General features: G+C 42.0%; 1 protein-coding gene across 3 annotated transcripts in view; it reads right to left on the reverse strand.

The window, feature by feature from the left end:
- The window catches only part of CLPTM1L (CLPTM1 like), a 103,869-nt gene that overhangs the window by 68,666 nt on the left and 11,509 nt on the right, over positions 1-23,694 (reverse strand). For all 3 annotated transcript variants that reach the window (XM_038389208.2, XM_043508501.1, XM_043508500.1), the window contains exons 2-6: positions 22,325-22,425; positions 20,104-20,293; positions 16,252-16,397; positions 11,350-11,428; positions 7,950-8,067 (exon numbers count right to left, since the gene is read on the reverse strand). In XM_038389208.2, the coding sequence (XP_038245136.1) occupies positions 7,950-8,067; positions 11,350-11,428; positions 16,252-16,397; positions 20,104-20,293; positions 22,325-22,425 (634 nt within the window). The remainder of the gene's footprint in view (positions 1-7,949; positions 8,068-11,349; positions 11,429-16,251; positions 16,398-20,103; positions 20,294-22,324; positions 22,426-23,694) is intronic.

Here is a 23,694-nt window from a genome sequence, read left to right on the forward strand (position 1 = left end):
AGACAGGCAGAATAAATCTGTTGTTACTATGTAGGCTTGTGGGATTGTTGATATCAAAAAGCAGTGTCACCACAGATACCAGACTCAATGGTTGACCACCAGGGCCCCGAGTCAGTGGTATAGTACTGGGAATCTCCAGCCTTGATGTGGATTGACGGTTTGACTGTACCTTGGATCTTGCGGATGTTGGGAAACTATCTGCGACAAAGAGGACAACTCTCTCCTCAATTTCGAACATCCCTGATCTGTTTTGTAGGTCTCTTCTGGGGTACCTCAGGGAACACAGATCGACCCCCTCCTCCCTGTGGGGAGAGTCAGAGTCCAGGGGTCTGTCTACCACTGTTGATGCGGAAGGTGGCTGGCTGAGGACTGCCAGTCCTGCTGCGGAAGAGGGTCTTGGTGCTAGCGCAGGCTTCAAAGCCTGTTCCAACAAAAGCTCCTTCAGGCGAAGGTCTCTTGCAATACGTATTCTCACAACAGATTATACATTCTCCTCAACATGACTTTCACCTACACGCAGCAAGTGTAGGAATCTACTGTTGGGAATAGAAAGTCCACCTAATACGCAACGTCTGAAAGCCTGGTCAATGCTGCATGCCCTATAGTGCTGAGCACCAGAAATTACTATAAGACTAACTATTATACTACAGATACTATTAAAAAAAACTCTTTACAGGAGAAGTCCCAGTGACAAGTGTGATGCAGAGAGAAAAAGCCATGAGAAGACTCGCACAGGGGGAGCTCTAACTAAGGCTACTGGCAGTATGAAGGGACTGAGGGGGATTAAGGTACGTCACTCTTATATTACTTCAAAGGGGCTATGAGGCAACACAGGGTGGGCGCGTCGTTCCAATAGGTACCATGGTGGGGAAAAAAGTCTCCAACTCTGATGCTCTCAGCACTAACGCACCTGAGTGAAATACTCATCTGCAACCACTCAAAGAATAAGCAATGTAGGTTATACCCACAAGACAGTGGACTATAACCCTCAAAAATGACTCTGAAAAGGATTTAAGAAATGATGGTGGATAACCAACTGAACATGTGCTCCCAGCTCTAGCTAGAAGGGCTAACAATCAGACAAACAGAAATACTGAGGAAGGACATCCTCAGCATATGGCTCTCATGAGACTACTGTATCAGCAATTTAAATGGAATGATGAAAAACTGGAAAGTTTAGAGAAAAGCCACAAGAATGATCCAGAATCTGAGAAACAGGGCTTACAGTGAGAAATTTTAAAAAGGTCAATTGATCTAGCTTATTCAAAAGGTTAAGAGATGACAGTATATAAATACCAACACAGGGACAAGACACTAGAAGGTTCTTTAACCAAGCAGAAAAAAATCATAAAGAGATCCAATGGAAAGAAGTTGAAGTCAGCAAAATTCAAACAAATAAAATGCACATTTTTAACTATGAGGATAATTAACAGATTACCGAGGTTTGTGGTAAATTATCCATCATTCAGAGTCTTTAAATTAAGACTGGATGTATTTAGAAAGATTAAACTACAAGTTACTGAGCTAGATGCAGGAATTACTTGGTGAAATTCTATGCTCTGTGTTATACAGATTAGACTAGATCATAAAGTTCCTTCCTGATCTTAATCCATGTCTTTCCTTTATCCTATATTTTCAGGAAAGGAGTTCTCTTATTAAACAGAATTTAAAGTTCCCAGTACTAGAGAGCCCTTTCTTAAAGAGTTTGTTTTTTTTTTAAATAAGGGAACTTGGAATGTTGTGAGGCGATTGTACAGGGAAATTCCTGTCTTCCTTTCCCATTTAATAACTAACTTTAAATGGGTAAGAGCCATCACATCCTCAAGATAGATGTGTAAGATTTTAAAACGTTTCCTACATACTTGTCCTGTTTCAACAAATCTATTGGAGTTGAAATACAAGATCATAATAGTAGTACTGGTGGAGAGAACATGAACATGTTTTCACCAGTGAAAACAAACTCCTAAATTTTGTTATCTTGAGGTCTCTGAACTATGAAGAATGTATCAGATACTGATTCAGATTTTGTTTTTGGATACTTGAACGGTTATTTTTAAGAGATAGGAAAAAGCTTGGGAAGAATTCATCCATCCCTGTTGGCCCTTTAATGCTGCCGTTGTAATGCAGAAGATTTTTTACAGCCGAGATCTGGCTTGGGAAACTCCGACCTGCTGCAGGCTTTGCACAAGGCAATTTATACTGCCTATTATGCCTCTGCCACAAGTGCCAGGGTTGAAGGCATGAAGAGACATAAAACTTCCACCCATATGCAGCTAGGGACAGGATACCCAAGATCTCTGGGGACCACAACTGCAGCCCAGAATCAGGAATGTGAGAAGGTGGCTTAAACGTACCTTAGTTCTTCCTCTCCCAGGATGCGAGTTTTGTGCAGCGCCTTTAAAAGACAAGTGTAATATCCAACTCCTTGACTCTCCCTTTCATGAAAGCATAGATTTAGCATGCATGGAATCTTGAGATTCTGTACAAATTTGCACAGCTATTCTTTGAGAAAGCATGCAAGTTGAGATGCTTTTTTCACAAATGATTGTAATAAAAAAATTGTCTCAACTGCAATGTTCTCTTAAGAGATAACTTGGAACCAGCTGAGCGGCGAATAGCAGAGAGGCTAACAGAGGGAGTTTGCCTGGGATGTGTCAGAGAGGAGATACGCTAAGAGCTGCATTACGGAGGCTGTGTTGGTGAGTATATGAGTGTCTCTTGTGGGTGACAGTTTGACCATGTGCTTGACTGGTTGTTTGTTTGAAAAGTGTGAATTGGGAGTGTTTTGTTCAGGTGAGCCTTGAGTGAGCCTGACTGTTATAAAAAGCCAGTCAGCTGCGAACCAGCTGAGCAGCGAACAGCAGAGAGGCTAATAGAGGAAGTTTGCCTGGGAAGAGCCCACAGAGGCTTTCATCTTGCCGGCTTCTCCGAGTAGTTACTACAACTCCTGAGGAAGCTCGTAGAAGGAAGGTAATATGGATGGGGAGTGTTCAGCTGTTGTGACCTGCACTGGATGTGCCATGTCTGTCTTTCTTCCACAGGACAGAAGCGACTTTGTCTGTACAAAGTGCAAGCTAGTCTCCATATTGGAAGAGAAAGTTCAAGGTCTGGAGAAACCCTGCATTGCATAAGAGAAACTGAAGATTTCCTGGACAGACGTCAGGATGCGCTTCTACAGGCACAATGTTCTGAAGATTCAGAGCAGGCTGCGCAGCGGGGACAGGAGAACGGTGAAGAAATTTGGCAGCATGTGACCTCCAGAAGAAGAAAGGGGAGCGTCCATGCACCAGCAGCGCAGATACAGGTAAGCAACTGTTTTCATGTTCTCTCCACAGGTACTAATGCAGAGAGTGGACTAGATGATACATCTGAGGGAAGGAAACAGAAGACGACTCCGCCGATTGGAAGGCATGAGATGCACTGTCCTAGGGATAGGGGTTCCACGACCATTGCTCCCAAGAGGCGGCGGTGGGTGGTGGTGGTCAGGGACTCTCCCCTCAGGAGGACTGAGTCATCTATCTGCCGCACCGACTGGGAAAATCGAGAAGTCTGCTGCTTGCCAGGAGCTAGGATTCATGATGTGACGGAGAGACTATTGATACTCATCAAGCCCTTGGATCGCTACCCCTTCCTGCTTCTCCACGTGGGCACCAATGATACTGCCAAGAATGACCCTGAGCGGATCATTGCAGACTATGTGGCTCTGGGAAGAAAGATAAAGGAGTTTGAGGTGCAAGTGGTGTTTTCGTCCATCCTCCCCTTAGAAGGAAAAGGCCCAGGTAGAGACCGTCGAATTGTGGAAGTCAATGAATGGCTATGCAGGTGGTGTTGGAGAGAAGGCTTTGGATTCTTTGACTGAGATGGTGTTCCAAGAAGGAGGAGTGCTAGGCAGAGACGGGCTCCACCTAACGAAAAGAGGGAAGAGCATCTTCCCAAGCAGGCTGGCTAACCTAACGAGGGCTTTAAACTAGGTTCACCGGGGGAAGGAGACGAAAGCCCCAAGGTAAGTGAGGACGTGGAATACTGGGAGGAAGCATGAACAGGAGAATGCGAAAGGGGAGGGCTCCTGAGCTGTAGCTCACGAAAGCTTATGCTCTAATACATTTGTTAGTCTCTAAGGTGCCACAAGTACTCCTTTTCTTTTTGCCTCATACTAAGAAAGCAGGACAAAACAGCAAGTTATCTCAAGTGCCTATACATAAATGCAAAAAGCCTGGGAAACAAACAGGGAGAACTGGAAGTCCTGGCACAGTCAAGGAATTATGATGTGATTGGAATAAGAGAGACTTGGTGGGATAACTCAAATGACTGGAGTACTGTCATGGATTGATATAAACTGTTTAGGAAGGACAGGCAGGGCAGAAAAGGTCGGGGAGTTGCATTGTATGCAAGAGCAGTATGACTGCTCAGAGCTCCGGTATGAAACTGCACAAAAACTTGAGTGTCTTTGGATTCAGTTTAGAAGCACGAGCAACAAGGACCATGTCATGGTGGGAGTCTGCTATAGACCACTGGATCAGGGGGATGATGTAGAAGAGGCTTTCTTCCGGCAACTCACGGAAGTTACTAGATCACAGGCCCTGGTTCTCATGGGAGACTTCAATCACCCTGATATCTGCTGGGAGAGCAAAATAGCGGTGCACAGACAATCCAGGAAGTTTTTGGAAAGTGTAGGGGACAATTTCCTGGTGCAAGTACTGAAGGAACCAACTAGGGGCAAAGCTCTTCTTGACCTGCTGCTCACAAACTGGGAAGAATTAGTAGGGGAAGCAAAATTGGATGGGAACCTGGGAGGCAGTGACCATGAGATGGTCGAGTTCAGGATCCTGACAAAGGGAAGAAAGGAGAGCAGCAGAATACAGACCCTGGACTTCAGAAAACAGACTGTCTCCCTCAGGGAAGTGATGGGCAGGATCCCCTGGGAGAACAACATGAAGGGGAAAGGAGTCCAGGAGAATTGGCTGTATTGTAAAGAATCCTTATTGAGGTTACAGGGACAAACCATGCCAATGTGTAGAAAGAATAGTAAACATGGCAGGCGACCAGCTTGGCTTAACAGTGAAATCCTTGCTGATCTTAAACACAAAAAAGCAGCTTACAAGAAGTGGAAGATTGGACAAATGACCAGGGAATGGAGGCAACCTAGTAACAGAGGATGTGGAAAAAGCTAATGTACTCAATGCTTTTTTTGCCTTTGTCTTCACAAACAAGGTCAGCTCCCAGACTGCTGCACTGGGCAGCACAGTATGGGGAGAAGGTGACCAGACCTCTGTGAAGAAAGAAGTGGTTCGGGACTATTTAGAATAGCTTGACAAGCACAAGTCCATAGTGCCGGATGCACTGCATCCGAGATACCTAAAGGAGTTGGCGGATGTGATTGCAGAGCCATTGGCCATTATCTTTGAAAACTCATGGTGATCGAGGGAGGTCCCAGATGACTGGAAAAAGGCTAATGTAGTGCCTATCTTTAAAAAAGGGTAGGAGGAGAATCTGGGGAACTACAGGCCAGTCAGCCTCACCTCAGTCCCTGGACAAATCATGAAGCGGGTCCTCAAGGAATCAATTCTGAAGCACTTAGAGGAAAGTGATCTGGAACAGTCAGCATGGATTCACCAAAGGCAAGTCATGCCTGACTAATCTAATTGCCTTCTATGATGAGATAACTGGCTCTGTGGATGAGGGGAAAGCAGTGGACATGTTGTTCCTTGACTTTAGCAAAACTTTCGACACGGTCTCCCACACTATTCTTGCCAGTAAGTTAAAGAAGTATGGACTGGATGAATGGACTACAAGGTGGATAGAAAGCTAGCTAGATCATCGGGCTTAATGAGTAGTGATCAATGGCTCCATGTCTAGTCGGCAGCCGGTATCAAGTGGAGTGCCCCAAGGGTCGGTCCTGGGGCCAGTTTTGTTCAATATCTTCATTAATGATCTGGAGGATGGTGTGGATTGCACCCTCACCAAGTTTGCAGATGACACTAAACTGGGAGCAGTGGTAGATACGCTGGAGGGTAGGGATACGATACAGAGGGACCTAGACAAATGAGAGGATTGGGGCAAAAGAAATCTGATGAGGTTCAACAAGGACAAGTGCAGAGTCCTGAACTTAGGACGGAAGAATCCCATGCACCGCTACAGACTAGGGACTGAGTGGCTAGGCAGCAGTTCTGCAGAAAAGTACCAAGGGGTTACAGTGCACGAGAAGCTGGATATGAGGAGTCAACAGCGTGCCCTTGTTGCCAAGAAGGCCAATGGCATTTTGGACTGTATAAGTAGGGGCATTGACAGCAGATCGAGGGACATGATCGTTCTCCTCTATTCAACATTGGTGAGGCCTCATCTGGAGTACTGTGTCCAGTTTTGGTCCCCAAACTTACAAGAAGGATGTGGAAAAATTGGAAAGCGTCCAGCAGAGGGCAACAAAAATGACTAGGGGACTGGAACACGACTTATGAGGAGAGGCTGAGGGAACTGGGATTGTTTAGCTGTGGAAGAGAAGAATGAGGGGGGATTTGATAGCTGTTTTCAACTACCTGAAAGGGGGTTCCAAAGAAGATGGATCTAGACTGTTCTCAGTGATAGCAGATGACAGAACGAGGAGTAAGGGGCTCAAGTTACAGCGGGGGAGGTTTAGGTTGGATATTAGGAAAAACTTTTTCACTAGGAGGGTGGTGAAACACTGGAATGTGTTACCTACGGAGGTGGTGGAATCTCCTTCCTTAGAAGTTCTTAAGGTCAGGCTTGACAAAGCCCTGGCTGGGACCATTTAGTTGTGGATTGTTCCTGCTTTGAGCAGGGAGTTGGACTAGATGACTTCCTGAGGTCTCTTCCAACCCTGATATTCTATGGTCATTTACTCAGCCGCCCATTACTTTTTCTTTTTCCAGAATGGCTCTCCCTTTCTTTTTTACCTGCCTAAATTGTTTTTCTTTAGAGATTTACAGTACTGACTTCTGTATCTGACCATCTGAAGATACAAAAACAAAGAAAATTTCTTTTCAGTCTTATTCATTAAAACAAACAGCTCATGTATTATTTTTAATGAAAATATTTTATTCAATCTATGTTATAACAAAGATACAATTTTGAAAACTTTACAAAAGAAATCCAGAGTAAAATGGCAGGCAATGTATAGTTCCTGAAGCTGGTTGGCTGCACTGCTGTAGTGAGGCAGAAAAATTACTGGTGAGCAAAATACACCACAGAGAGGGCAGAGTCAAGGGAATGGAGAAGACATGATTGGCCTGCCGATGACCAGTCTATCTGGAGGTTAAATGTTTGATTTCTAAAATTTCCACTCATTCTGGATATCCAACTTGACATCCCTAGAAACTTAAATTCAGGTCCTAGGTATGCAACTCCAAATGAAGTCAATTGGAGAATGCAGATATTTCTTATGATTAGGATCTGTGTATCAAATTAACTACTTGAGAATTGAGGCAATCTGAAGTAATGTAGGCCATAAAAGCATAAACTACCTCCCACAGTTTATCAGTCTGTTAGCAAATGGGCATTTCTCTTTTATGTATACTTTATTTTTAGCTAAGTGAATATAATGAAGTGCATTTTTTATTTAGGATTTTATTTTTCAGGAGTTGAAGATAAAACATTTTATTTTTTAAAAGTATACTCCAAACAGTGACTTTTTTTTTTTTTTTTTAAAAGCAGTACTTATGGACTTTCACATGCAAAAGCCCCCAACAACTAGTGGAAGGATCATTGCTCCCTTGCAATTAGTCTCAGCTGCTGATTTTATTGCTTAATTTTAACCACAACGTACTATATGTACAAACACAAGATGATGTGTTTAGGAGAAACACACAGATTTTTCTGATAATGTGTCAAACAAGACAGAAGAACTACACCATTTTATAGTTCTGTAAAAGCAGTCATTATGTAGTTTATGCATTATAAGTTAAGAACCTGACCTTCTGAAAAAGTATACATACCAAACTGCTGCAGGGAGAACACTGCATCTTGCATGTGGATCCAAAATCTGAGCTTTCCAAGAGTTATTTTATCATATGACACTGTAAGAGGTAGCTCTGTCGTTGAACGGTTTATTATCTGCATTGGGACAGAAAACAGTCTTTACAACAAAGTTAATATACATACAAATGGGAATACAAATAGAAAACACTTTTAGGAGTTAATTTTTATAAAAAAAATCAATAAAGCAGTATTTAAAACACCATATATTCATATACTAAATGTGTAGTCTGTTCTATTCAGATTCTTATACAACTCATCTCTGAAGCACTTAAGCCCCTCTGATAAGTGCATTAAGCAACATAACTAACATTTCCCACATGATTCATTCTCTCTTATCACCTCAGGAGGGGCAACTGGGTTTGCAATGTTGTGTTTGTTTTCGAAGGGTCTCTATCTTACTTTCTTATGCATATGGGGGTCAGTCTTGCTGCCTGAGAGCTGGCAGAACTGTGATCTTAAGGACTCATCTACACTACCCACCAGATCGGCAGGCAGTGATCTATCCAGCAGGGGTCAATTTATCGCGTCTAGTATAAATGCGATAAATCGACCGCCGAGCGCTCTCCCGTCGACTCCGGTACTCCACCGGAACGAGAAACGCAATCGGAGTCGACGGGAGAGTGTCAGCTGTCGACTTACTGTAGCGAAGACACCGTGGTAAGTAGATTTAAGTACCTCCACTATAGCTACGCTATTCATGTAGCTGAAGTTGGGTACCTTAGATCGACCCCACGCGGTAGTACAGACAAGCCCTGAGACTACTGCCTTAGTTAGGTAATAATTTAACAGAGACTGGGTTATGGTGTCATCTGTATTATAACTCAGCTTCAAATTGCCCATTCTTAACCCCATAGTTGACACTAACAAGGCCCTCTCCCCCACATTCTCCCCTACCATTTGAAGTTGCTGCCCATTTCCCACTTCTCTAGTCCTGGCCAGATAGAGGGACATGACTCCCACACACAACTCCATCTCTCTAGGCTATGGTTGAGAAGGAATGCATCTCACATAAAGTGGGGAGAGAAGGGAATGGGACAGCAGCAACCCTACCCCCAGGAAAGACAAGGATCCCCATATGTAAGCGGAGATCTGCCCCTCCTGCCCCTGTATGGAATGAAGTCTGAAGCCTTCTCCGTGTTCACGTTCATGCTGTGATCTGGGGGCCCTGTGACCCTCTCCCTAACCCTCCAGGTGAACCATCATCCTGAGGGTCCTGAGCCTCTTCCCCCACCCCATCTGCTTGTTATGATATTAAGCACCTGCGGTGGGGGAGACAAGACAACTCACTGAGATAAATGAAGCAATTCACAACTCTCAGAACTATCATTTCAGGCTATACTCATCTCCATGGGGTGTTCTCATTCATTTAAGAGCACCGGGGCCTCTTCATACCTCTTGAGTGTGCTATATTGCAGATGGATGTATAGAGCCTCTTCCCTGTACTTTAGACACAGAGGTCCTTCCCAAATCTCTATCTCCACTCTCTTGTCCCTCTTTGCTTCCTGCTGATGAATGTATTCCTTACAGTTCCACCAATGCCACCTTCCTACCACCTCATGGCCCCTCCAAGCTTACCAGGGGCATGGAGTGGCATGGAAGAAGGTGAAGCCAGTGTGTGGTGGTGGTGGTGGTGGTGGTAGCTCAGAGCAGCAGGGGTAATGCAGGTGGTAGGAGCCATAGACATGATAGAAAGAATGGATGAGATGTTGAAGCAGTGGTGGTAGTCTGAGCAATTGAAGCAAATATGGGGGGTTGGAGCAGAGAAGGGCTATCTGAGAGTATATTACAACAGTGTAGGGAATAGCAGGGTGGGAAGAAAGGGATCAGAGTTGAAAAGCTGGGTTTTTGGGGGGGACAGAGGCAAAGCCTCCCCAACATCATCCACATCCACCATGTTGGGCCCCTCTTCTAAAAACTTCCCCACTGACTCCATTTTAGTTCTTGCATTTGCTCCTCAGCTCTTCAACCTTTGGGACCCCTGCCAACATTGGGAGGAGGAAGAATCAGGTGTGCAGAACAGGCACAGAAATGGGGGGACAAAGAGATGATGTATGGGCAATGCATTCTGTGTACAAGATAATCACTGCAAAGAGTCAGAGAAAGTGAATGGGAAGGGTTGGGCTGTAATACATAAGAGTGCCAAAAAGTTATTAAAAAAAACACCCCAAAGAAATTAAATGCCCAAGAATTTGTTAGTGCAGGGTTAAGCTTGTCCAGAACTGCCTCATGCCTTTCCAGAAATCTGAACAGTGGACAAACAAAGTTACAGCATTTGTGGAATTGCTATGTAAACTAAGAATGCAGAAATGTAATAGTTTTATGAATACCATACATGACCTGGTTAATGAGAGGAAGTTACTGTGTTAAGACTTTCCTGTATGAACGCACTGATGTAGCTTAATAGAGAGCTGTGGGAAGAACATGAAAATGATAATGGCCCCTGATAAGAACACCCCTGTGGACACTTGAAAGAATGTGCAAAGACAGCAGATTTAAGGAAGATGCAAGCTTGTTTTGCCAGGCTGGGAACTTGGAGATCAAAAAGATTGAACAGCTTTTAAAAGGGGACTCTCCCTGAAGCAAAGGTGAGAAACAGTTTGGAATAGTCCATTCCCTTAACTCGCAGTCAGACCCTAGAGGTCTCTGAGGTCTATAGACCTGCCTGGATCCTCACCTGGAATATAATAAGATACCTGGCAAAATAGACAGATGTCTAGCCTATGTTGTTTTCATATCTGTTTTTCTCTGAAATACTTTTGTTCTAAATAAATCTTCTCTAAGGAGGCTGTTTGGTCACCGATTACCACTGTCACTGCTTCCGGAGAAAACAGAACAACAGGGTCTGAGCCTAAGTTAGACCTACTAAGGTAACCAGGGTTAGTACCAGGTGATGCAACTAAGGGCCTGGTCTGAGAATGGAAGGGTCATGTAATTCCACCCTAAAACAGAGGCACCAGCTACAGGCTTGAGACCTACTGAAGGTGCTCAGAGACCAGGAATCATAGAAGATTAGGGTGGAAGAGACCTCAGGAGGTCATCTAGTCCAAACCCCTGCTCAAAGCAGGAGATGCAGTCAGCCTGGTAACCAGTGTGCATCTTAACTTGGAGTTTTTCTGGTTTAGCCAATTACCACATTCTGAAAGAACACCCTTAATTCTGCATTAATGAACTTTTTGGGCTTTTAATCAAAATCCAATTTCAATATTAGATTAGCAACATATTAGCTGTGTCCACTGTGAATTTCTGTGAGGTGGGCTGCTGTAATGGAAACAAGGACAAACACTTAATTACAGCAGTACTAGAGATTTCCATAAAACTGTAGTTCAAAATTTAGTGAAAAGGCATGTTGTTACTCACCATTAAATCTTTCACTCTGTTGCTTAGCTGATCAATAAATAATATTGGAAGGTAATGCACAGTCTTCCCCAACTGAACCCTATGATGTTCAAACATGGATTTTATGATTACATTACTCCAGAAAGAAAAAAAACTTTTCTAATCATATTAGTGCATAAAAGATAAATTTCTGGAATCAATTATATATAGTTTCACAGATTTAACTTTAATGTGTGTCATGAAAATTTCCATACTGGACCCCTTTACCCTATCAGAGTAGTATATTTGGTGCAAATGAGAATTCACCCTTTTCAGTTCACTTTTTGTAGTTTCAACTTCAAGGTTAGCAATACAGGATAAGTGAAGAGTTCAAGATACATATGCTATATAAAGGATAGAGAATGAAAGAAACAAAAGGTGGGTAAAACTATCATTTGAAATTGGTAGTGAGGTATCTACAGCATGCGGAAGTGATAGCAGACATTACAATGTCTGGTGAAGACAAGAAACTGCAACCCAGTAATAAGAGACTGGGGATTACCCATATTTGAAATGTACTTCATTGTATAACAAAAATAAGTTAGTCTAAGTTGCACTGGTTTCATAAAGAGTTTCACAGCATTCTTCATCACAGAATTTGAATACCTCAAACAGAGAGAAAAGGTGGATGAGGTAATACCTTTTACTGGACTTTCTATTGGTGAAAGAGAAAGTTTTGAGCTACACAGAGCTCTTCTTCAGGTCAAAATAAGAGCTCTGTGTAGCTCAAAACCTTGTCTCTTCTACCAGCAGAAGTGGGTCCAATAAAAGCTATTGCCCACCTTGTCTCTCTAATATCCTGGGACCAACACAGCTACAACTACACTATAAATCACAAATATAGGTGAAGTCCCTATGCCTTGTAAACACTAGGAAAAATTGCACGTATAATTAGTCACTGGGGCAGCTCCACTGGCATAAGTAATGGTGGGAGACAAACCATACACAAGGCATAGGCCTATTTACTACCTGGCCATCTAAACAGAGAAGGTCTAGATGACATGATGGTAAAAAAAACCCAGTGCCATGTCAAGACTACGGCTTCCACCATTGCCTGTAGAATTGTAGTAGTGGACCCATGCATGTCCAAACTTTGCCAGAGTAAATACAGCTACACTGAACACAATGGGAGTACTTGCGGAATAGAGCACTATTCAAAGTATGAGTGACAGAACCAGGCCCAAGTGATGTACCCCAAGTCACACAGGAAGCCAAAGGCAGAGTTGGGAATAGAATCTAAAACTCTGGAGTCTCCATCTATTGACCTAACCCCAAGACCATCTTGACTCTCTAGTACATTGAATGGGTGCTGCTGATCCCCTATGAAGAACTATCCTGCACTTGCAATTTATCTAGATTTTAAGCATCTGTAAAATCAAGGACATAGTTGCCTTCTTCTAGAAGAAACAGTTGACCTCAGATCATTGTTTCCTTCCCATCAGATAGAAACTGAATTATCTTAGGAAATAGCCATAATAAAACATCTTCCACCTTTCACTTGGTGGCACAGCCTCAATGGCACGTTTTTCAATAGGAAACAATTTTCTGCAGCACTTCAGATTATTCTCACATTGATGGTAGGGACAATTTTAAAGATATTCTGGTGCAAAACCTCTGCTGAGTGCACAATGGAAGTAAAAAAGAAAGAGTATTTGTTTCTTAATACAATCTTACTAAAAATAACTGAAATTATAATGCATCATTGTGACCCCAGCATCCCTGCATTCACACCAACACATTATTACAATATTTGTACAAAACATGCTTTCTGAAGTACCATATGAAGGCTGAGTACTAATATTATTGTAAAATGCATGTGTTAACATTGTATGTGAAGATAGGAATTCTCTCTGTACGATGTTACTAAAACTTGTTTAACGTCAGACAGCTAAGCCTAGGTAAAAGGTGATAAACAGGTTTTCTCAGATAAAGGAATGTGGGTTTACCTCAATTTACATATTAGCAATAAATAAAGCCATCAACCTAAACCAGGGGGGTTAACCTGGCCCTTAACTCAAAAGACAGAGAATTAACATGGCTCCTGCACCCTAGGGAGAGACATGAACTATTTCCAGGAAGCCCTTCTGACTTGTAAGATCAAGGCAATCCTTTTAGGTATATAAGGAACAGAAAGAACCTCCATCTTAATCTTTCACCTTAGGAGACAAAGAAACCAAGCAATTTGATCTCTGTGATGGGTCCTGGCCATGCCTGCCAATAAAAAAAAAGCTGGAAAGGAGACTGTGGGTAAAAAACTATCGGGGACAAAGACTGTATCTTGGTAGACTAAGTTTTAGACTTTTAGATGTGCATTTCCACTTTTATTTTCTTGTAACAATTTCTACCTTTATCTCTTTTACTTAGTAACACCCAATCTATGCCCCTGTGTTAATAAACTTGTTTTACTTTTAGTATAAGCCAATTAGTGATCTGTTTGAAGTGAAGGGTGTATTTAACTAGATTAATACGCTGTGATGTATTGACCAACAGAGCAGCAAATTTTAATTATCCTCTGTGAATGCACCATGGTAGCAGCTGTGCACTGCAGAGAAACATCTCTCAGGAGACTGGGGGCTGGAGTGCAACGATTGCTACCTTCTAATTTTTCAAAACCAGACCCCCCCGCCCCACTTCTTCCCCAAAGGGTACCATCCCTACCCTGCCTCTTCCCTCGAGGCCTTATCTCCCACTCGCTCCTCTCCTCCTCCCCCTTCCTTGTCACTTGCCCCTCTCCACCTCCCTCTGCTGTGGGGCTGGAGCTGCAGTTTGACATGGAGCCTGCTGCCTGCCTGGTCACAAGATGCAGACAGGAGGTGGCCCCAGCTGAGCAGGTGCTGGCGCAGGTTGATGACGCACCCACCTCACCCCCACCCACAGATAGTAACCAGACTTGATGTCAGGTCAGTACATCTGACTGGACAGTCCGGTCAAAAAACAGACACCTGGCAACCCGATAGCTTGGGCTGGGAGAGCCTTGAAAAGTTTTCTGGTGAGGAAGACTGATTACTGTGGCAGGCAGCTGACCAGTCTTGTTGCTAGCAAAGCTAACTCTTGCTGAGGCAGAGAGTTTATATAGTGCTCACAGCTCTGGATATCCCCAGCAGCACGTTGCAATCATAAATCAACAGCATGTTTAAGGAACACTCATTTATTATCTTCCCATCTCAGAACAGATGTAGCACAAAGGTGCAGAGAAAATGCCTGAGCATGAAAAAATCTACCATATGAAACATGTATTTTATTTTTTAAAATTATGTATATTTTGTTTTGAGAGGAGCTGTATTAGTAAAAAATTAGATTGAGAATGTTAAGCTTTCAGGGCATTAAATGCCAAATGGTTTCTGTGCAACCTTAATTCTGCCCCCTTGTAGGAATTATGATCCAATTTTAACTATACAATCACATGCTAACACTCCTGACTCATGCCCCGTGTATTGTTCCGACACAGAAACCTAGTGACAAACAACTGACTTAAACTTGAATAACTCACTACACTAAACATGTCTTGCAGGATATTTATCTATGAAGAACAGCATATAAGAAAGCTACAGAAAGCTCATAACTTGCAAAGATTTATAATCATTGCAATATATAAATATGGGTAACAAATAAGGAATAGTATAATTATGTTAAAAGTATGCTTTATGGACTCTGAATGGAAGTGAGTCAGCAGGGGACGTTTCTTGGTGATGGCCCATTCAAACAGGAGGGAGTTCACGGTCATCCTGTCCTGCTTAGCTGGTGATGAGATACAAGGATCAATGGTCTAGCCTTGCTCCATCCAAGACTTTTCAATAGAAAACTATCCGATATAAATGCAAACAATCAAAATCACTTGGAGATAAAAAAGGAATATTACAACAGTCAGGGAATCACACTGCCTATGAATAAATACAAGAGATTGCTTCAGAATAACAGAGTGGGGGGAGAGGGGGAAAGCACTCTGTCTCCATCCACTGAGGAGACATCTTGGGAGCAGGGATGTTCTCATGAAAAATTGGACCCTGGTTCCTGTGGAGCCAGCCACCTCTGCAACAGACTGAACTTCGTGGTGGGGTGGAAGGACCTACTTTATTAGATAGGAAAGGAAACTATTAATAAACATTGACCCAGGTTCTCTTTTTAGGATTTTGTTTTATATTGTAACTACTAGAAATGAGAAGGTGATGGAAACAAATAGAAATTCGATTCTTTCTTATAATCAAACAACAGAAGAAGGTTTATTTAATTGTTCACGAGTCCTGTGTGATTTTACAGGAGCAGTGATTTAAGGGAAAACTGGGATATGCTGCACCTTTGGGAGCAAAGGATTTGGGATTTCTGTGAGTAGCCAGTCTTGAGGCTGGAGCTCTTCAAAGGGACTGAGGTATTGGAATGCATGTATTATTAGCCTGCAAGGCAGATACGAGTTTGCATAGCTCACAGGAGCGTGCCTGAGTGGTTGAAGGGCTGGTGGTGATCCGGCAAGGACACCCCACCACCATACGCAAGACTCTCTCTTGCTGGAGGTAACAGTGACTCCCAGTCCTGGGTACTCCTGAAAACCATCACAATTATCTAATTTTTGCACTGAATGAGATGGGTTTCTATGGAAACAGGATGTGATCATGCAGTTGAAGAATACATCATCATACATAAGCACAAGGGGGCCACAAAAGGGGTGCAATCTTGGGTCAAAGTGTAAGGGCTACTACTATTTAAATATTGCTCATTGTGATTGCTGAAATTTAAGTCCGATGTTAAAATACCCATTTCCCAACAATCAGTTCTGTGATTTTAACTATACAACTTTAATGTTTCACTAAGAGGTTATTTAAATGGAGAAATTAGTCCTATAAACTGAATATCTCTAAGTCTAACAAAACAAAATCTTTGTAAACTTACATCTTCATGTATCGGTGAACATCAGCAGGGAGAGAGGATCCATCAAAAACAAAATCTTCCACCATAACATTTAGAGTCAATCTTGACCTCCAGTGTGAGACAGGTTCATCTAAGGCATTGGTCAGTTTCTTTTCTGCTTCTATTTGCTTTTAAATAAAAAGGAAACAAGCATAATGCTGTACACATTAAATGCAAATTTTAGAAAAAAAACAATAAAAAAGTCACTTGAACCCTGGATTACAATTAGCTACTCCAGAAACATGAACATGTGGAAAATTAGCATTAGTTCAGCTTGGACCAGACATCATATCAATATTTTTCTAACTGCTGGAATGAATCCTGTTCCCAATGCTATTTGAAACTAAAACTAAAAAACATATATGCTTAGAAAAGAGGAAATATTGTACATCTCTGATCCAAGACAAACTTTTAAAAATTTGAAGCCAGTTCAGAAAAAAGTTAATTAAAAAAGCCTGACTTTCTGATTACTCTCCATGCCCCATTTGAAACAGCCAGAACACTGACATCTGCTTGCTCTATATAAGGATTTTGGATCATGGGGGTAACACTACTTGCACTGAGTTTGTGCTGTCTCAACACCACATTCATGTGACATTTGTAAAAAGATCTCATCTTCCATTAGGAAAGAAAAAAATCTGATCACTTGTTAACAAGCAACTAAGACTTCAGAACTGGGCCCCCCCAAAAAAGAACCAATATTCTGGCTGTTCTTTCATTCTCTCAAGTAAATTAAAGAGATACAGTTGCCATTCCACTTGTTTTGATTTGGATCATTATGCAGACTCAGTCTTTCCTCCATTAATGCTTTCTTTTTTTGTTGTTGAATACTTGCTATGATTTGTTTTCTTCTTGGTCCGCTTTCAAGCAAGTAAACAGCAGACTAATGGAGCTGGAAAGAGTCTACACTTTGACTAAGTCACTAACATCTGAATCAAGTTCTGGATTTTGCTTTGCTACATGTGTGGAACTGCTTAGATGAAGTTCATTGTGCAAAATCCACAAGGCTGCTATTGCAATGCTACAGGTCAAAACAAATTTCCACCAAAATCAAAGATCCTTAAAAGATGTATTGCTTTCTAGCCTGACCCAGAAGTTCAAAACACACCCATCACCAAGTGTAAGGTTTTTTTTGTTTTGTTTTGTTTTTGTTTTTTTAACGTAAAGGCCAGGATTGTCTTTCATGCTGTAAGTTTCAGTACAGTATATTTTAGCTTTTGCAAAGATTCCCTCTTCAAAGAGGACTTCAATCACAAGTGCATTTTAAGTCCATCATGAAACACACTGTGCCCACAAAATATGCCTGTCCTTTTTCCTTAAGAACAATGATAACTCAGGCTGTCGAACATGGGCGGCGGGTATAATAGGCCTGGGGAGGCTAAGCCTCCCCAAACAGGATATTGCACTCCTCCCTTTGGGGGCACGCTGGCCCTGCCATCTTTACAGCACTGCCACCGAAAGGGTGCTTGGGCCGTGGCCTTATCTGCACTGCTCCTCTTCCCCCAAGGCATTGCCCTCACTCTGCCTCTTTCCTGAAGTCCCTCCCCACCTGTCACTCATGCCTCTCCAGTGTGAGCGGCAGGGGGTCACCCTTGGGGGACGGGGCAAAGCGGTGCTAGTGGCGGGCAGGGGAGGGGGCGAAGAGTAGAGCTCTGCGCAGATATAAACCGGTATCCGCGGAGCTGCAGGGCTCAACTGGGAATCATGGCAGAGAAAGCAGCAGCATCACAGGTTGCTGCTCCCAGGACCCAGCATCCCACACCGGCAGCTCCTTGAGCATGGCTGTACTGCCCATAGCTCTGCCCTCTAGGGTGGGCACAAGGCTAACCGGCAGCTGTTCCTGTTGCACTAGTGTGTGCAAGTGGCTCGCATGCTCTTGGACAGGAGTCCCTTCCATGCAGCGCTCTGCATCTCTTGCCTGGAGGTGTGCAAGCTGCTTGCACACATTAGCTCAACCAGGGACAGCTGCTGGTGAGCCTGGTGCCCACCCCAGTGGGCAGGGCTGGGGATAGTACAGCCACGCCAGAGAAGCTGCCCATGCAGGAGCTGCCTAGGATTGCCAGGCGTCCGGTTTTTGAATGGAATGCCCAGTCGAAAAGGGACCCTGGCAGCTCTAGTCAGTACCGCTGACCGGGCCATTAGAAGTCCGGTTGGCAGTGCAGCTGGGGCCCAGGGTTAAGGCAGGCTCCCTCTCATATGGTACATATGTCCAAATAGCTTGAAGGTATCAGTAAAAACTTGTTTTGTGGATTTACCTAGTAAAATTTTAAAATATTTTTCAGAATTACAGTGATGGTCTCCTTGGTTGTAGCTGGCAAGGTTCACAACAACATGGGGAGTATCTTGCCTAAAGTAAGCCTGTACACAATTAGAACAGCCCGTATTCACTGCTAAACCATCTACAATCAGGCCAGCCTGTTCTAATTTGATGAATTCAGCCTTAATCCCCACAACTTCTGAAAGTATTTTTAGTTCCTGTATGATGCCTCCCACTCTACCAGATTCCACATCTTCCATATTAAAGAGAATGATATTTCCAACACTTCACAAATCTCATTTGCACCAACTCATTCATGGTTCTGCCAGCAAGCACAGTAATAAACGTAGCTTTCTGAGACTCTTCCTTACAGATCTTAGTGCCTCTATAACATTTCAGTTCAATATGATTTAAGATTAAAAGGCTCTTTCCAGACTGCAAACTATTCAAAATTTTATATGATCAGTAAACATGATTTGACTTTTAAATCAGGATTAAGCTAAGTGTCAAACTTTTGAATCTACTACAAAGTATAATAGTAGATTAAAGTCACTTGCTTACGCATATTTCAGTATCCCTCTTAAAATCAGATGTGATATTCAGAAACAGCTGTTAAATTTACAATAAGCATTGCTATACAGCTTACTTTGGCTTAGTTTGCAAATTCAATTGTGTTACTTGCTTTCTGGCAAAAATAACTGCCTTTGAACTACTTGACTGTAGCTGAAAACACCCAGACCTAATCTCTCCCCTCCCTACACATTTCTAATCAGAGCACTGACATTCAAAAAGAGGATCAGCAAAGTTCTGCTCCTCCATGCCAGTTCTTCTGCTAAAGCAGTGGTTCTTAACCTTATCCATACCATGACCTCATGTTACAGTAAACAGTTTCAGGACTCCCTTGTCCCCATTCACAGAGAAAGGGAAGGCGTTTACAATCACGACCAATCTATTTGCAACCAAGTTGAGAACTCTCATCCTACAGAGTTTCTCAAACTTTTCACATTGGCAACCCCTTATTCACAATCAAATTTGCATAATCACCCTCTTACATTTACTATAAAAGTAATAAAATCCAATTTTAAGAATAAGCTTATACAATTTGAACACACTCAATCTTTCGAAAAATACTTGATCTTGAAAGATAAAGGTGTGTGAGGAGTGAGGGAGCAAGATTTTCTGTGCTTTTAGACTGTAATAAAATTTTCAAAAGTCTTACAATCCCTAATTGCTTTTTGTGACACCCCATTCCGCCAGCGGTCAAGCTGATTAACAATGTCCAAAGGTGTTACCTGTATTGCTGACATCAACTAGATCCTTCCTCCACCCTTTTGAGTCTCTTCTGCTCTGATCAGCCCTCCTCCTTCTGCCCGCTCTTCTCTGACTGACCTAAATAATATTTTCTAGTTCCTACATGTTACCCCACACCTGCCCGTACTATTTTAAAAAGTCATTTGATATTTTATTTAGGTTTTTTTCGTTTAAGAAACCTACTTTATGTCTATCTTGACATGATAAGAAAGATGTTTTCAGATACTCTTTTTATGCATTTTTAGCATTAAGGAAAAAAAGTCTACCTGGGTGGTGGATTCTCCAGTGATAAGATTAACTTCTTCTGGTTTAGGGACCATGTATGTTGTCAGAGGACTTACTATATGCACTTGTTTGCCATCGTGCCAAGGTAAAATTCCAGCATGGTGAAGAAATATGTATGCATAGAGTGTGCCATTATTTCGAGTTTTCTTTGGTACAGACACATTGACTGTTCTAAAATACAAAACAAATTATAAAATAGCATAGTGATGTCAATTATAAATACAGAGTTCTTGTAACTTTTAAATGCTATATTAGAACTTGCTTTTAAAAAGTATTTAGAAAGGGTGAACCAAAAGAAATTAATTTCATCATCATGTAATAAACAAATCTTCAGCAAAATGTTTTCAGTATAAATCACTAACTTATCTATTGCCAAGTACTTAGTGACAATGAAATTCCTCTTCAGCCATGGTAAATTACAAACACAGAACTCTGGAAAGAGTGTAGCAAGAAAAAGCATGTTTTTATTTTGTACTAGCTGTGAATACTTAATTTTTCTTTTCTTTGACAAGCTATAAAGTTTTGCTATAAAATTACTCCCAATTACTACTGAAGTTGTATGGTTTAAAGTGCCACACAACATAATCATTATAAAAAGCGACAGCGAATTATGAACTAATTTGAAGTTCTAAACAATTCAGTGTAATGTCAAGCTATTCTATCTCACTTCTTCAGATTCCCCAAGAACGAATTTTAAATATTTCTCTAACTTTGTCAGTGTCAGACAATGAAACTTTCAACTCAGAGTAATAGTAATATCAGTATGTTTAAATGCGGAAAAGCTATTCTTGCTTTATCTTAGATTACATAGCCCCAGCTGTATTTCTGTTAATTCTACCAGAGACTAACTCTGCACTGAACACTTCCATGGACCACAGAACCAAGTTACATCACAGTAAAGGAAACATATTTACTACCCATCTGAGCTGAAGCACATGTCCAGAGATATAGGCTTTCCAAGTAGTGGAGTTACAAGAAAAAAACTGAAAACCTAGCAGAATCTGATATAGACAACCTGTAAAATGGCAGGGTGTTTGCAGTTTGTTTAATTAAAAAGTGAAATAGGCTCTTTTAAACTGATGATTTGAAGTGGAATATTAACATAGTTCTAGAAAATTTAAATATAAAAAATTCATAACATTTTAAGTCATAAAAGTGTGATTCTGCTCTGGAATAAAAAGGACATCCTCCTAGTTCACTGACGTTCCCTCATTAGTATACAGAGTCTTACCTGTACTTCAGTGACAAAGAATTAGTTTATATTACTCTGTTAGAAATGTAGAGCTAACACAGACATGGAAAAGTGAGTTGGTGATGTGCAAACTAAAAACATAGCTTGACTTTCAGATTCTAGGCAAAGTTTGAAACACCAGCTGTTGCAAAGTCACCTGACATGTAAATTGAGCAGATATGATACAGAAGTTATTGAAGGACATACCTGGATTTCCATGTCAATTTTAGTCACTATTCAGAGCACAGCTATACCTTAAGGCATCTTGTAAAATATTTACTTAAGTTGCTGCAAACAGTTGTTTTAAATACTGGCAGCACAACCCAAACTATCCAAGTATCTTAAATATTTGGTACATTAGATACTACTGAATCTGCACAGTATAGTTAAAGGGACATTAAAGTTGGTAAAACTTGAGGTCCAGAGCAGGGGATTAGGCTACAAGGTTCCCAGACTGTAATAAAGGCAAAATAAATAAAACGAATACATGAAGCCCATCAGTGGGGCCAGAGTGGATTACATTTCTTCGTTTCCCTTTATTTTTAAATGAACTGGAGATGTCAAGAGATTATAAAATATTAAGGTATTAGAAAATGAAAAACTAGTATACAGTCAAAAACAAGATGAGTTTCAAACTGCCAGATACAACATTGTTCGAAGTACATGTATTTCCAGTACAGCAATCAAAAGTAAAGCAGCACTTCATTCTCAACGTTAGACTAAATTTGCAATAAGGCCTGACATTTTGACAGACTTAAAATTAAAACTTTTATTCACTATTTTCTTTTAAATAAAGCCTGAATTTCTATATGCTATACACTGCCTTAGCTTTGATAGTGGAAAATCCAAACAGAGTGAAAACACTGTGGTGCATGGTAGATCTACCTTAATTTACTGGCACTAACATGCATCACATCTATTAGATACAATAATTTTGTAGGAATGCTAAAGAACTTAATAATATACTTTACCTTTCAAATTTGGACTCAATATCAAAATCCTCCACATTCAATATCAGATCTATATTATTCTCAGCACCAATGTTTGACCGTGTGGTAGTGTATACACTTAACTGAAATAAAAAGGATAAAACAATCAGTGCATGGACAAAGAACTGTTTGTTCCATGTTAGTAAGGGCATATTCCATCTCTAACAAAGCTGCCCTAAGTTCGCCCGTATCAGGTGGCATAATCATGAGCACAGGAAAATAAAGAAGAAAAGAGATCTGATCCACAGAGAAAAATAAATTATAAAACATTTCCAAATAAAAATACATATGACTTGACCACACTGATCATTTCAGGAATAATACAAGAATACCAGCAAAATATTTGTGGGGAAGAGAGGCTAAAAATTGAATACATACCCTACAATAAAACATTAACAACTTTTTGGAAGTTTTTTTTTGTTTTTTGTTTTTTTTTTTAAAGGTGACCAAAAAAAAAAAAATACAGTCACCTCCTAAAGAGGGATCCTATTAGCAAGAAAAACCACTAAGATGGACTGATGCATGGGGCCTAGGGCAGTTGTTTTCAAACTTTTTTTTCTGGAGACCCAGTTGAAGAAACCTGCAACCCAACGGAGCTCGGAATGAGGGGTTTCGGTGTAGGAGGGGGCTCTGGGTTTTGGGGGGGGGCTCAGGGCTGGAGCAGGGGTTTGGGATTAAGAAGGGATCAGGGCTCTGAGCTGGGAGTGCAGGCTCTGGGATGGGGCCAGGGATGAGGGGTTTGGCGTGCAGGAAGGAGCTCTGCGTTTTGGGGAGGCTCATGGCTAGGGCAGGGGGTTGGGGTGTTGGAGGGGGTCAGGGCTCTGGGCTGGGAGTACAGGCTCTGGGCTGGGGATGAGGGATTTGAGGTGCAGGAAGGGGCTCTAGGTTTGTGGGGATTCAGGGCTGGGGCAGGGGATTTGGGCACAGGCTTACCTCAGGCGACTCGTGGTCAGTGGCAGTGCTAAGGCAGTCTTCCTGCCTGTCCTGGCACTGCGGACTGCACCCCGGAAACGGCCAATGGAAACTTCCAGGGCGTAGCATGGTGTTGGAACAGGTAGAGACTAGCCTGCCTTAGCCGGCCAGCACCAGCAACGGACTTTTAACGGCCCTGTTGGCAGTGCTGACCAGAGCTGCCGCGACCCTGTGCCTTACATTTCACTCCCAAGTACTGTGTTGCGACCTGCAGTTTGAAAACCACTGGCCTAGGGGCAGTCCTCTGGGAGGATCAGACAGATGCCTTCTCCCCCAAATTGAAAGGCATTTCACATTAAATCAGGTGAATTATCAGGCTGTGCACCACTTACTGCTGCTATAGGTGAAATATAGAGCCTACTACAGCTAACAGGTACTCC

Source organism: Dermochelys coriacea, chromosome 2, assembly GCF_009764565.3.
Source record: "Dermochelys coriacea isolate rDerCor1 chromosome 2, rDerCor1.pri.v4, whole genome shotgun sequence".
NCBI classification, from domain to species: domain Eukaryota; kingdom Metazoa; phylum Chordata; order Testudines; family Dermochelyidae; genus Dermochelys; species Dermochelys coriacea.